Here is a 13,214-nt window from a genome sequence, read left to right on the forward strand (position 1 = left end):
TTGCAAATGTTCAGTTAAAGGTACAGAGATGTTTAGATCCAGGGGTCCAGTATCTTTCATAGATACACAGTAGGCCCAAAGCTTTAGAGTCTCACCAAAATGTTTCACACATGGGATAAGGTTCTTATGCTGGAATACTATATCATCCTTTCTCCACACATAGCACTTTGCTGTAATATCTCACTTCTTACTTTTTATGAGGCCCTCAGAAATAACCTTTATTTATGCCAGGATATATTTCTATAATCGTGTTATGAAGTTCAGGTTTTGATTGATCTTTTTTCTTCAAATATAACAGGGAACCCACTCCCATCTGGTTGTTATCCTATTGTTTTAACATACATTACAATAATTCCACCGATAAATTAACTATAAATCCACGAGATTCACATCAAGTGTTTAAAGACTTTAAAGGAACTAGAAATTAAAACTCAGAAACAATAAAGAAATGCAAAGATCGCAAATGGAAAATTAGAGTTCCACTGCAGCCAACTAGGGCCTGAGCTACTAACGAGGTTCCACGTTTCCAGGGTATCTTCCACATATCTGGCATAACAACCCTAACTAACAAATAGATTTCTTACTCATTCAATATATAATAGCATAAAATAAAAGCTCATCAGTATCACTGCCACGTCGTGACAGCACAGGTAGATCTGATGAGTTACAATTGTGTAGCCTATTTTATCAAATGAATGTACTGCATGTGCACTCTTGAAGTATGCAAAGAAGTTTCTGTTTTAGGCCAACAGCGTAATCTTTCTTTGAAGAGTTGGAAAGAGATTCTCTCCAGATTCTCTGATTCTTTTGATGATATTATGTACTGTCAATGATGGATTATTAAATGTCTTTGCAATTTTACTTTGAGGAACATTACTCTGAAATTGCTCCATACTTTGTAGACAAAAGTTATTTGGATGATAGCAGCCCCTGCCTATCTTCACTTATAAGAGATTCTGCAATCATTTCTTTTTAGTACCAGCTTTATTGCTGCTGTCTCAACACTTTAAGATGTGTTGCTGCCATTAAATTCAAAATGAGCTAATATGTTTCATGTAATAGTAGAATATCTCAGTTTCATCATTTGATACATTTTCTTTGGCTTCTTGTGAAGAAAAGATCAGATTATAAAATTTACAATCGCTGAATTATGTTTTTATTTACAGCTTACAGTGTCTCTTTAAAACAAAACAGTTAGAGTGTCATTTCACTCCCATATTTTAGAGCCATACAATGCTCTCTGAAACAGAGCAACTCGTGAAAGTAGCCTTCTTTTGTAGGTCAGAGTTGGATGTCAGTGGTTTTCTGATCAATTTAATGAACCAGTAGAGTTCTTCCAAGTGGAGCCTTAAACCCCTTGTTAAAGAGTGTGGATCTCCAGACATTTATAAACAATGACTCAAAAACAGGGCAGAATTACACTGAGTGACTTCATTCATAACACGGAGAACAAAAATTTGAAGCTCCCCAATGTTTATCAGGGAAAAAGCCTACATTTCTTTGAATTATCTGTCTCCATGTAAAGAAGGAAATTGCTCCTCTTACTGTTCAGTAGGATGTTGTGTGGCTTGCTCCACTCGCTCCACATAGGAGGCTCGGCCAGGCCAGAGCAGCGAACTTGGATGGTGTAGTTTAGGTTGGGCTTCAGATCCAGAGACAGCTTGGGCTTTCCAAAAGTAGACACCACCTGGAGTAAGAGAAGTTCAGTTCAGTTGACTTTATTAGTCCCCGTAGGTAGATCTGTTCTGCAGAAAATAGGAGAAGGCATCTCCCGCACCTTATTAACAGACATTAATTTGACAGAGGACAGGTCAAGACAATACAAAGACAGACATGGCAAGTACTCACAATGCTCACTGAACAGGATAAAAGTAGATATTGCCCACAAGGCAAGGAACAATAAATAAAGGTTGAAACCAGGCTCAGGGTTTCTATAAAAATAATTCATTAATAAATAAATTGTAAAATAGATCTCCGCAGTAAAGTGCGTACAGCGACTCCAAGCCCAGCTGTGTTTCCCCAATCAACCGACCTGACCATTTAATTATCTGGTTGAGTGAACTCCTTTCTTTTAGGGACAAGTTTCCGAACCATGATGCAAGTGAAAAGGTTCAAATAGATTCGATAAAAGCATGATAAAACAGTGTCATCATGGTCCTATCAATGTGGAAATGGGACAACTTCCTCAGACAGAACAGCCGCTGGTGTCCCTTCCTGCTCACAGCTTTGCAGTTCTCTTTAAAGTTTAGGGTCGAGTCAATGATTGTCCCCAGATTTTTATAGGACTGCAGTTGTTCAATGACTTGTCCCTTGATCCTTACAGGTTCAAGGGACAAGGGAAATTACCACAAACAGACACACATATACAACTCCCTTGGTTTGCAAAAGGTGAGTATCTACCTGCCAGGTTGAATGAGTAGTATTGGAGGAGTATCGGACCTCATATCTCAGTGGGCCAGACAGAAAGTCTGATGGTTTGTCCCAGGAGACAATGAGTTCTCCCTCATGGGTTTGATGGTTTGAAAGGTTGACTGGAGGACTTGGTTTCACTATAAAACAAAAGAAAATCACAGTGTCTTAAACTCAAAACCTTAAAATCAAAGTGCTATAAATCTGACAGAGTACTCAAAATTGTCATCATCTAATTTGTATGGCTACAATACAATGATCATACAATGAAATGAATATCATATTTTTCACAAAAGTATAACAAGGTAGTGATACAAAAGCTCTGAATAATTCCTGCTCGGTCTTATTCAAAGACTAAAGGGGAATTATAGACATTAAAGGAATGGTTCGGCGTAAAATGACAATTTGAGCATCACATGGTCATGCCACATAATTTATATGGGTGATGAGCCTTTCTCCGAAAGACCGCGGCATTCCGAAGTTGGCTATTTTGAAGTGTTTTGTTAGAAACTCAGCCAATGCAACTGTACGGGGCCAATTTGGAAAATATAAGAAATGCAATGTAAAACAAAACAAAAAAACTCACCTTTGTCTATTAGCGACACAAAATGTCTTTTAGATGACAAACAGGTGTTTTCATTCGGCATATCTGTGCCTAACAGTTCCCACTCCTGGCAACAGAAGCTCTCCTCCTCCGACGGCATCACCTCGCAGCACTCGTAGCAGAAGCGCCCACTGACGCTTGCTCCGCACATCTCTGTTGTTCCTCCCGTTCCCGCAACTCCTCGTCTGTATATTCGGGCTCAAACAAGTATGGTTGGCCTTCAAACGCAAATGGCTCGTCTTCGAAAAAATTATGGTCGTCTTCTGCCATTGCGTCTCAGCCTCCCTTTGATAACTTGAAGCAGTAGGCCTACATCCGGGTCAGACTAGGAGTTGGAACTACCGGTGATGCCTCAAAAAACACTAGCCAGTGAAAGGCTGTGTGGTCCGATGAACTTCTCTGTGCCTCAGTTTGCTTGACGAGGCCTTTGTTATGACACAGCTGAAGTATGTAGCGCTTTTGAGCTTGTTTATCGCGGAAAAACAACAGATTTCTTATATTTTCCAAATTGGCCCCGTACAGTTGCATTGGCTGAGTTTCTAACAAAACACTTCAAAATAGCCAACTTCGGAATGCCGCGGTCTTTCGGAGAAAGGCTCATCACCCATATAAATTATGTGGCATGACCATGTGATGCTCAAATTATCATTTTACGCCGAACCATTCCTTTAAGTAACTCTAGTTTTTCACAAATGGCAAATTTATCTCAGTTACAAATATGATACGCACGAGTATAGCCAACAGTGTTTTCTACTCCACAGAATCATACAGATTTTTGGATTTTGACTCGACAGCACTCTCATTCAATTTTCATGTTAAAAAGGACCAGCACTGAACATTTCTTTTTTTTTTTTTTTTTTAAGTATTTTTTGGGGATTTTTATGCCTTTAATGATAGGACAGTGTGAGAGAGACAGGAAGCAGAGAGATGGGGAAGACACGGAGCAAAGGGCTGCTCGGTGCGGGAGTCGAACCGGGTCCAGCTGCAGCGAGGACTGTAGCCTCTGTACATGGGGCGGCCGCTTAACCCACTACGCCACCCACCTCCCCAGCACTGAACATTTCTGATTGGGTGAGTATTCCCAACATTTCATTTTGCTCCTTTGTTTCAGTCAGATTAGGTGTTACAGCGACACTGGTTTGTAAAATATGTTAATCTTAATCTATACTGCAAAAATAGTTGTTACTGTTTGTAAATGCAACATTCAAACTCAACACTTCACGACACCTTCAGTCAGCTGAGACGACAGAGTGCACCTCTTAGCTGGAGTGGTTGAGCGGGCTCAGGAATGAATAGGGAAAGATAGGTCTGACTGTGACATGAAAGCAATTTAGTTCAATTCAATTCAGTTTAATTTCATTAGTGCCAAATCACAGCAAATGTTATCTCAAGGCATTTCAAAGATACAGTTCAATTCGAGCCTATTATATCCAATTCATTGGCATACAATCATAATCCAATGAAATCAAATTAATTAAAATTCAAACTTTAATACAGAATAAAACTTGGGAAATTTATGGTTAATTGATGGCTATATGTGAGAAGCCTTTTTTTATTTTTTTTTACAGACAAAAAAATAAGAGCGTTGTTTCAAACACAAAACCATCTCAATTAAAAGGATAAAAGATGTAGTGGTAACACGGCGTTAAACCTCCACAGACCCAAACGAGGAGAACAGCAGTGAGGAGAATGTTAAATCTAGGCAACATGCCATTAATATCCAGTTTCTCTCACATTAACCAGAGATATCTGGCTGAACAATCACTGCATGTTAAGTCTTTGTGTATCACTGCAGAGATCTCACAGCTTCACTGTGGCCACACACACAAGACTGCTCTCAGTTGTATTCCACTCACGCCTGCCAGTCACTGCTAAACACAAGCTAACCTTATCTGCCCATTCTCATTGCTTTCAAGTTGAATGTTGCAGCAGAAAATTGTGAAGGCTCTGCAGCGGTGGGTGTAGTCTCAGGGTCTGGAACCTTAGAAACAGGGTGATTGCTGGGAACTTGCTTCTTTCATCTCTTACAGTTCGGGATTTTAAAACATTCCGGTCATACGTGTAAATATAGAAAGCTGCAAAACGCCCGATGAATTAAAAAAAAAGTAACCACCTGCTAAAAAGTAGAATCCCTTTCTCAACCAGTCATTAACACATTAGCTTTGTTTTTTTTATTAACCTTGTGCATTGTTCCCAGCAGTGGCAACTGTGTTTTTGTGGATGACGTTAACTTGAAACTCTCCATCTCTGTAGTAGATATTCGGTGAGCCAAGAAGTCACAGAGAACAAGACAAGATGAGATTAATTTATTATCACTATATACATATATGTACATTGAAATTACCCATCACAATCTTTTTAAAAATCAAATGAAAACACAAATCAAGTTGTTATTGAGAGACCGGATGGCTTTTGGAAATAATCTGTTCAGCAGTCTGTTAGTGCACGTTTTGAGTGACCTGTACCGTCTCCCTGTGGGCAGAAACTTGAAAAGGTGAGACCAGGATGAGAATTGGCCTTAATGATGCTTGCTTTGTAATGGTAACACGTGTTGGCAATGTCCTCAGTGAGGTAAGAGAGAAGTCCATAATTTCTTGGGCAGTCAGTTTTTATGACCCTCTGTAAAGCCCTCCTGTCTGCTACAGTGAACCCTGCATGCCACACTGTGAGGCAATATGGCAGTGTGCTCTCTGTTGCTGAGTGGGAGAATGAGAGCAGCAGCTTGTGAGAGAGGTTACGTTTTTTAGGACTTGCAGGAAGTGTAGGCGCTGTTGTGCCTTTTTAACAGCAGGTGTCACGTTTGTTGACCAGGAGAGGCTGTCAGAAATGTGGATACCCAGGAATTTAAAACTGTTGATTATTTCTACACAGTTTCAATTTATCATGATGGGAAGGTTGTTGGGTCTGTGCTTTCTGAAGTCCAGGATCAGTTCTTAGTGTTGAGCATTAAGACACCACACGGTCAGATTGTGAACCGCATCCCTGTAGGCTGTCACGTTCACGTTCAAAGATGAGGCCAACCACTGTACTGTCGTCTGCAAATTGTATAATGCAGTTGGAGATATAGGAGGGAGAGCAGTCATGTGTGTACAGTAAATAGAGAAGTGGACTAAACACACAGCCCTGTGGAGAGCCCGTGCTGAGAGTGATGATGGAGGAGATGTAGGATCCAAGTTGGACAGCCTGTGTTTAACAGCCTGGTTGGAGAGAAAGTCCATGATCCAGGTGCAGAGGTGAGTGGAGAGGCCTAGCTCCAGTTTCCAAATGAGAATGTCTGGTATTATTACTGTATTAAAAGCAGAGCTGTAGTCCACAAATAGCATCTGCACATAAACCCTCTGTGCTCCAGATGCTGCAGTGCAGTGTATTGTTGTGTCCAATGTCACTAATGCTGTTCTCATTCCAGTTTGATTAATTCTCCCGTATGACGCACATTTCCAAATACGGATCTACCTGCTGAAGTGGGCGTGGCCCAATTGGGATTCCCCAGATAAAGAAGCCGTGGACGCACAGCGCAGGAGCGCGCACACATCAGAGATTCTTTCTTTGCCATTGTTCCCGAAGCCCTTCCCCGCGCATTTTGAAATTGTAAAGTTTAATAATAAATAAAACTAAGAAGATAAGAAAAAGACTCTTCTCCTGGAAAACTTATTTTGCACTCTACAAACTGGTGCCGAAACCCAGGAGGAAAGGATCCAATCCATGAAGGAAAGTGGATTGAAGAATTGTTTGCGAGAAGCTGCTGTAAAAGTTTGAAGTCATGGATCCGGAGAAGATGAAACGATTGAAACAGAAGCGATGAGTGATTCGAACAGCGACAACCAAACTGAATCAGAAAATTGATGCAGAGTTGAGAGAAGAAGAATTGGACTTTGGAAGATTGGAAGAACTGCTCGAACAGGTGAGGGATAAAGAACAACTCCTAAAAGATTGTGACAAAGATGTCGAAGCCGAAGCAAGCGAAGATGATCTGGTACAAGAAATGGCTACGGCAATGGAGTATATGGAGGCAATTAGTGTGCGTAAAACAAGATTGAACCGCTCCTTACGCGCTGAAGAGGAAAGTATACAGTCCAGGCAAAATACACAGCGAAATGCAAATGGTGCTGAAACTGCAAATAGGCCAAGAGTGAACACGGTCAAACTTCCAAAATTAGTCATGCAGAAGTTTTTTGGGGAGATTTGTGAGTGGCAAAGCTTTTGGAGTCAGTACGAAACAACAATTCATACAACAGAACATTTGAGCAAGACTGACAAATTTAGTTATTTAAAATCCTTTTTGTCTGGCACCGCAGCGAGGGCAGTAGCAGGCCTCGCTTTGTCTGATGCGAATTATGACACTGCCATTGATCTGCTTAAAAAACGATTTGGTCGTAAAGATTTAGTAATTAATGCCCACATGAATAAATTGCTAAATATGACTCCCGTAAAACGAGCCAATGATGTAATCGCTTTGCGCAAACTATATGATGACTGTGAGATACAGGTGCGAAGCCTTGACGCACTTGGCGTGGCATCCGACACTTATGGCAGTTTACTATGTCCAATCTTGTTAAAAATAATCCCAGAAGAAATTGCGCTGGAATTTACCAGATCTGAAGCGGACAATGTTCTAAAAGCAAAAGAACTGATGGAATTTCTGAAATTGAAAGTAGAGAGTAGAGAAAGAACAGTGAATTTCACTCAGATGCAGGACGTGTCTCAGAATGATTGGAGGAATGCAGGCAGTACGTCAGAGCGGAGAACAAAGAAGCCCAACTTGGGAAATATGGCCTCGTCAGCCGCAGCATTCCACACTAGTCTCAATGATAGTGACTGTTTGTTTTGTGGCAAGCCTGACCACAGATGTTCTGACTGTAATGAATCCACAGTGGATGTCAGAAGAGACAAATTGAAACGATTAGGCAGGTGTTTTGTATGTCTTGGGCCCAGACACATTGCGCGTAACTGCAGAGCGCAGGGAACTGAATGTGCACAGTGTGGCAGACGACATCATAAAACAGTTTGTAATGCCCAACAGTCAAACCCGAAACGAGACACGACAAATGCAGACACCGCTCAAGCGCAGTGCTCAGTTGCGCCAGGTGAAGGAAAAGCGATACTGTTACAAACGGCAACAATTTGGGTAGATGCGCTACGACAAAGCCAAATTACCAAATGTTTGTTAGATGGAGGTAGTCAGCGTAGCTTCAAACGAGAAGACATCTCCAAAGCATTGAATCTGCGAGTAGTGGGAACAGAAGTAATCAAATTACACGTATTTGGTTCCACAAATGCCAAAAGAATAACAGCCAGAAAGGTAAAAGCCAGTCTGAGAAATCTTAAAACCAACATGTCTGTGGAAGTGGAATTATTAGAAACCCCAAGCGTATGTTCATCTCCTATCAGAAGGGCCAGCGAGGAAATTAGGCGCTCTCTCGAAGCCGATGGATTACAAGTTGCGGACCATCCTGTGAGAGGTATGGAACAGGAAAGCCTTGGACTTCTGATCGGAGGAGACTACTATTGGGACATTGTGACAGGACATACAAAGAGACTGGAAAACGGACTAGTGGCAGTAGAAAGCAAATTCGGATGGCTAATACAAGGAACTGTCTCAATTCCTGCAATGAGTGTGACAACTGAAACAGTGGACGTGAACACACTACATCTCAGCGTTGATGAGGGACAAGCGCTGAGTGACCAACTACGCAGTTTCTGGGAAACAGAATCGTTGGGAATTACGGAAATCAAACAGAACCCAGAGACCGACGCACTGTGGAAGTTCGAACAGTCTGTGAAACAACAAGAAGGTAGATATGAAGTCAGTTTACCTTGGCGTAATGAAAACATTAATTTAGCAAATAATTATTGCATTGCTAGAAATCGTTTGAAAGGCCTTATAAAACGTTTCCATAACAATGATGACTTGTACGAGCAATATGATGAAGTAATTCAAGAATATTCGGCTGAGGGAATAGTGGAAGAGGTGCCAAATATAGAAACAGAAAATCCAGTTTACTATTTGCCACATCATCCAGTAATTAAAGAAAACAGGACCACGACAAAGTTGCGCATTGTGTTTGACGCGTCATCTCATGAGAAAGACAGTCTCTCGCTTAATGAATGTCTCCTTACGGGACCAAATCTGAACCCTGATTTACTCAGTGTCCTGATTAAATTCAGGAAGCGCAGAGTTGCCATGATGGCTGATATAACGAAAGCCTTCCTACAAATTCGCCTGAATGAGAGAGACCGCGATGTGCTCAGATTCCTTTGGTTCAGAGAGAAACCTACTCCCTGTACAGAGCCCAAGTTGGCGACAATGAGAATGAAACGCGTGCCATTTAGTGCATCATCAAGCCCCTTTCTGTTAGCCGCAACTATTAGACATCATCATCAAGAAATACGAAAAGAAATACCCTGAGGAAGTCAAAATGCTGGATCAATGCATGTATGTAGATGACCTAATTACTGGAGTGGATAATGTGGAAAAGGCACTCAAATTGTCTCAGACAGCCAAAGAAATAATGTCAAGCGCAAATATGAAATTATGTAAATGGAATACAAATTCATCTGAATTAAAAAACGAATGGAAACAACGAAATGACGAGGATATGGTCGAAATCAAAGGCCCAAACCCACTCAAAGTACTTGGACTAACATGGAACAGAGATACCGACGAATTCAGGTTTGAAACTAACGAACTGATTGAATTCTTGCAGAACAAAAAAGACACGAAGCGAGGGGTGCTACAGGCAGCTGCACGCATCTTTGATCCTGTTGGATTTTTGTCACCGTTTACCATTCGAGTGAAATGCCTTTTTCAGGAAATGTGGGAGAGAGGAATATAATGGGATGAAGAGCTTCCCTTCGATATCACGCAAATCAATGGTGCGCAGAAATTCCTCATTTGAAAAGAATAACTGTACCACGTCGTTATGACGGTGATGACAAAGACGATGAAATGCGTGAAAACAAATCAGTTCAGTGTGAAGTTCATGTATTCACAGATGCAAGTGAAAAGGCCTACTGTGCTCCAGCTTACTTGCGGTGCGTAAAACAACACGGAGAGTGCACAACCAGCTTAATCGCTTCCAAAACAAAAGTTGCTCCACTAAAGAAAATGACAATTCCCAGGCTGGAGTTGATGGCAGCACTCATTGGAGCTAGACTTGGAAAGTTCATATCAAACAACCTGAACGTGAGTGACAATGAAATTCATTACTGGACAGACTCGATGATAACATACCATTGGATACGGAGTAGCTCCAAACAGTGGAAACCATTTGTGGAGAATCGAGTGAGTGAAATTCAAAGTCTGACAACACCGGAAAACTGGAAACACTGCGTCGGAAAGGAGAATCCAGCTGACCACGGAACGCGTGGAATGAGCGCCCAAGCGCTCCAAGAGGATGCGCTCTGGTGGCACGGGCCGGAGTGGCTGAAAGACTGCACACATGAACAGGAATCCGAATCACAGGTGACAAATGAAAATGAAGTGATGGAGTATGTCGTGCATAACATAAAAACTGACAAAAAGATTGACCCAGACTGTAAAGTGACACCGCTGTTCGGTTTAAATAAGTATAGCAGACTTAATAGAGTTTTGAGAATCACTGCATGGATACAACGCTTTGTACATAACGCACGGGCACAAAACAAACGAAATGGACCATTACGCACGGAGGAGATTCAACAAGCAGAACAGTACTGGATCAAACAAACTCAAAGTGACAACTTCACACAGGAAATCGCCACCCTGTTGAAAAATACGGAAATGGACAGATATTCAAAAATCACCTCGTTGAAACCATTTCTGGATGAATGTGGGATTCTGCGTGTGGGAGGAAGATTACAGGAAACAACCTGGTCTTTCAATCAGAAACATCCATACATACTGCCAAGTAACAACAAGTTTTCAGAACTGTTGATCATTAAGGCACATGAAGACGTGATGCATTCAGGTTTACAAGCAACACTGAACCAACTGAGAGAAACGTATTGGATACTGAAATCCCGACAGATGATCAAGAGCTGCGTCACCAGCTGTTTGATTTGCAGACGCGCACGCGTAAAACCAGGAGAACAGGTCAGTGCACCGTTACCAAAGGAACGCATCAATGAGGCCCCAGCATTTGAAATTACTGGAGTGGACTTTGCTGGTCCAGTTTATGTGAAACCAGATAACAAAAAGGCATATATTGCTTTATTCACATGCGCTGTAACTCGAGCTGTACATTTAGAACTTGTTTCCGATTTGACTACTGATACATTCATGCTTGCCTTTAAGAGGTTTATTGCCAGACACTGCATTTGTAGTGTAATTTATTCTGACAATGCCAAAACCTTTAAAAGGGCTGAAAAGGACTTGAAACTAATGTGGACAATGATGAAAGACAAAAAATTACAGGAATTGTTTACTGACAAGAGAATCACATGGAAATACATCATCGAGTGAGCCGCTTGGTGGGGTGGCATGTGGGAGCGTTTAGTGAGATCCGTTAAAACTTGTCTACGAAAAGTCTTGGGGAGGTCTTATCTTCAATTCGAGGAACTCCAAACACTGATATGTGAAGTTGAGGCTGTGATTAACTCTCGCCCTCTCTCTTACCTGCACACAGATATCAGTGAACCTTCGCCCCTCACACCTGCTCATTTTCTAACTGGACAGAGGCTTACTACCATTCCTTCCTATCCACTAAGCGATTCCAGTTTAAGAAACACGACAGCAACGCAACTCACACTGCATGAAAAGAGGGATTTGTGGATGTATGTGGCCCCTTACATGTCCGCATACGTTGAGCCCCTGCATTTGCGGTGGTAAAAGTGAAAACTTGGCCCAAATTGTCGCAAATTGACCTGGCAACTGCTCCCCCATGCCCCCCTCCCCTCCCCTACTTAGGAGAGCCTTTAATATGTAAATGCCAGTGATCAGGTCAGGAGCTGCCACAGTCATTTTCAAGTGGGGTGGGGTGAGGTGGGGGGTGGGGGGTGGGCAGGCCTGTTTCTACACGTTCATCACTATCACCTCCAACTCCAGCCAAGTTTGTTGCTGTGTTGTCTTGAAAAAGAAGAGGTGCACGCTGTCTGCTGGTGACAGGTGATGCATATCTGTTTTTTTTTCTCCCAAACACCTCTTTTGTAACCGCTTTTTGTGGGCAAAATTCAAGGATTCAAGGATTCAAAGGTTTATTGTCATGTGTGCAGTTAGAAACGTGTTTCCCTGAACAATGAAATTATTTTCTTTGTTGCCCGCACTGGATGTCCAAATGTATAATAATAAAGATAAGATAAAGATAAAATAAGCATGCAACAGCAATATTCTAAAAGGTTTCTTAAATAAAATAGAAATAAAAATATAGAAATCTGGCCTGTATACATAATGTGCAGTAGTGCGCTCAGTGTTTTATTGTGTATGGCTTAATTCTCAGTCACAATGGTCACAATATCGCCGAGGTCTTTTCTTTGTCCTTGCAGAGTCCATTTTTGTGTCAACACAGTGCAAATTGCCAGCTGTGGTCAGACAACATTAAATAGCAAAAGGACGGGAGGTTGTCTCGCGAGTATTCCGTGTAATGACGTATACGCATATGATTGGTGGAGCTTAACGGCTCGCATAAGCTCTCGTTCAATCACGTATGAGAAACATTGTGTCGTGCAGTGTAAACAAAAAGTTTAAGGAGCAGATCTGGCGGCAGAAAGGCAGATAGAAATCGCTGAGGTCCCGTGCTGTGAAAACGGCCCTGGTTTGCGGAATACAATGGCTGAAAGACGACTTGCTTTCAACTCCCCAGCAACTCTCTGCGGGTCTACAGGTTTGTGTGTTTTTTTCTACTTGCACATGACCATTTGATAGTTTAATTTTAGTCTTGTTGACACTGTACAGCACTTGGGACAGTTCTCGCTGATTTTAAATGTGCTGTATATTAAACTTACTTACTCACTTGCTTACAGGCAGATTAAATGAAAGTCCTGTTGAATGCTATGACCGGAATGTCTCGTATGGTGGCCAGCACTGTGGATACGGTCGTGGAGAGGGTTCTGGAGGGAATCGACCAGAGATTCGCTAGGTTGGAGGCAAGATGGCCGTCGAGAACGGACTGAAGTTACATTCTAGAGAAGTTGAAGAGCGCACCCCCAAGAGAAGGCGGATACAGAATCCGAAAATCGCGGTAAGAGTAGGTTATTGACTGTGGCTTTAGGCTAAACTCAACTTAAT

At 41.8% G+C, this 13,214-nt stretch overlaps 1 protein-coding gene across 2 annotated transcripts in view; it reads right to left on the minus strand.

Moving 5' to 3' along the window:
* LOC142400692 (leptin receptor-like) overlaps positions 1-13,214 on the minus strand; it is a 71,779-nt gene that overhangs the window by 10,517 nt on the left and 48,048 nt on the right. For both annotated transcript variants that reach the window (XM_075485797.1, XM_075485796.1), the window contains exons 7-8: positions 2,401-2,549; positions 1,546-1,687 (exon numbers count right to left, since the gene is read on the minus strand). In XM_075485797.1, the coding sequence (XP_075341912.1) occupies positions 1,546-1,687; positions 2,401-2,549 (291 nt within the window). The remainder of the gene's footprint in view (positions 1-1,545; positions 1,688-2,400; positions 2,550-13,214) is intronic.

The sequence above is a fragment of the Odontesthes bonariensis genome, chromosome 15 (genome assembly GCF_027942865.1).
Source record: "Odontesthes bonariensis isolate fOdoBon6 chromosome 15, fOdoBon6.hap1, whole genome shotgun sequence".
NCBI lineage: Eukaryota > Metazoa > Chordata > Actinopteri > Atheriniformes > Atherinopsidae > Odontesthes > Odontesthes bonariensis.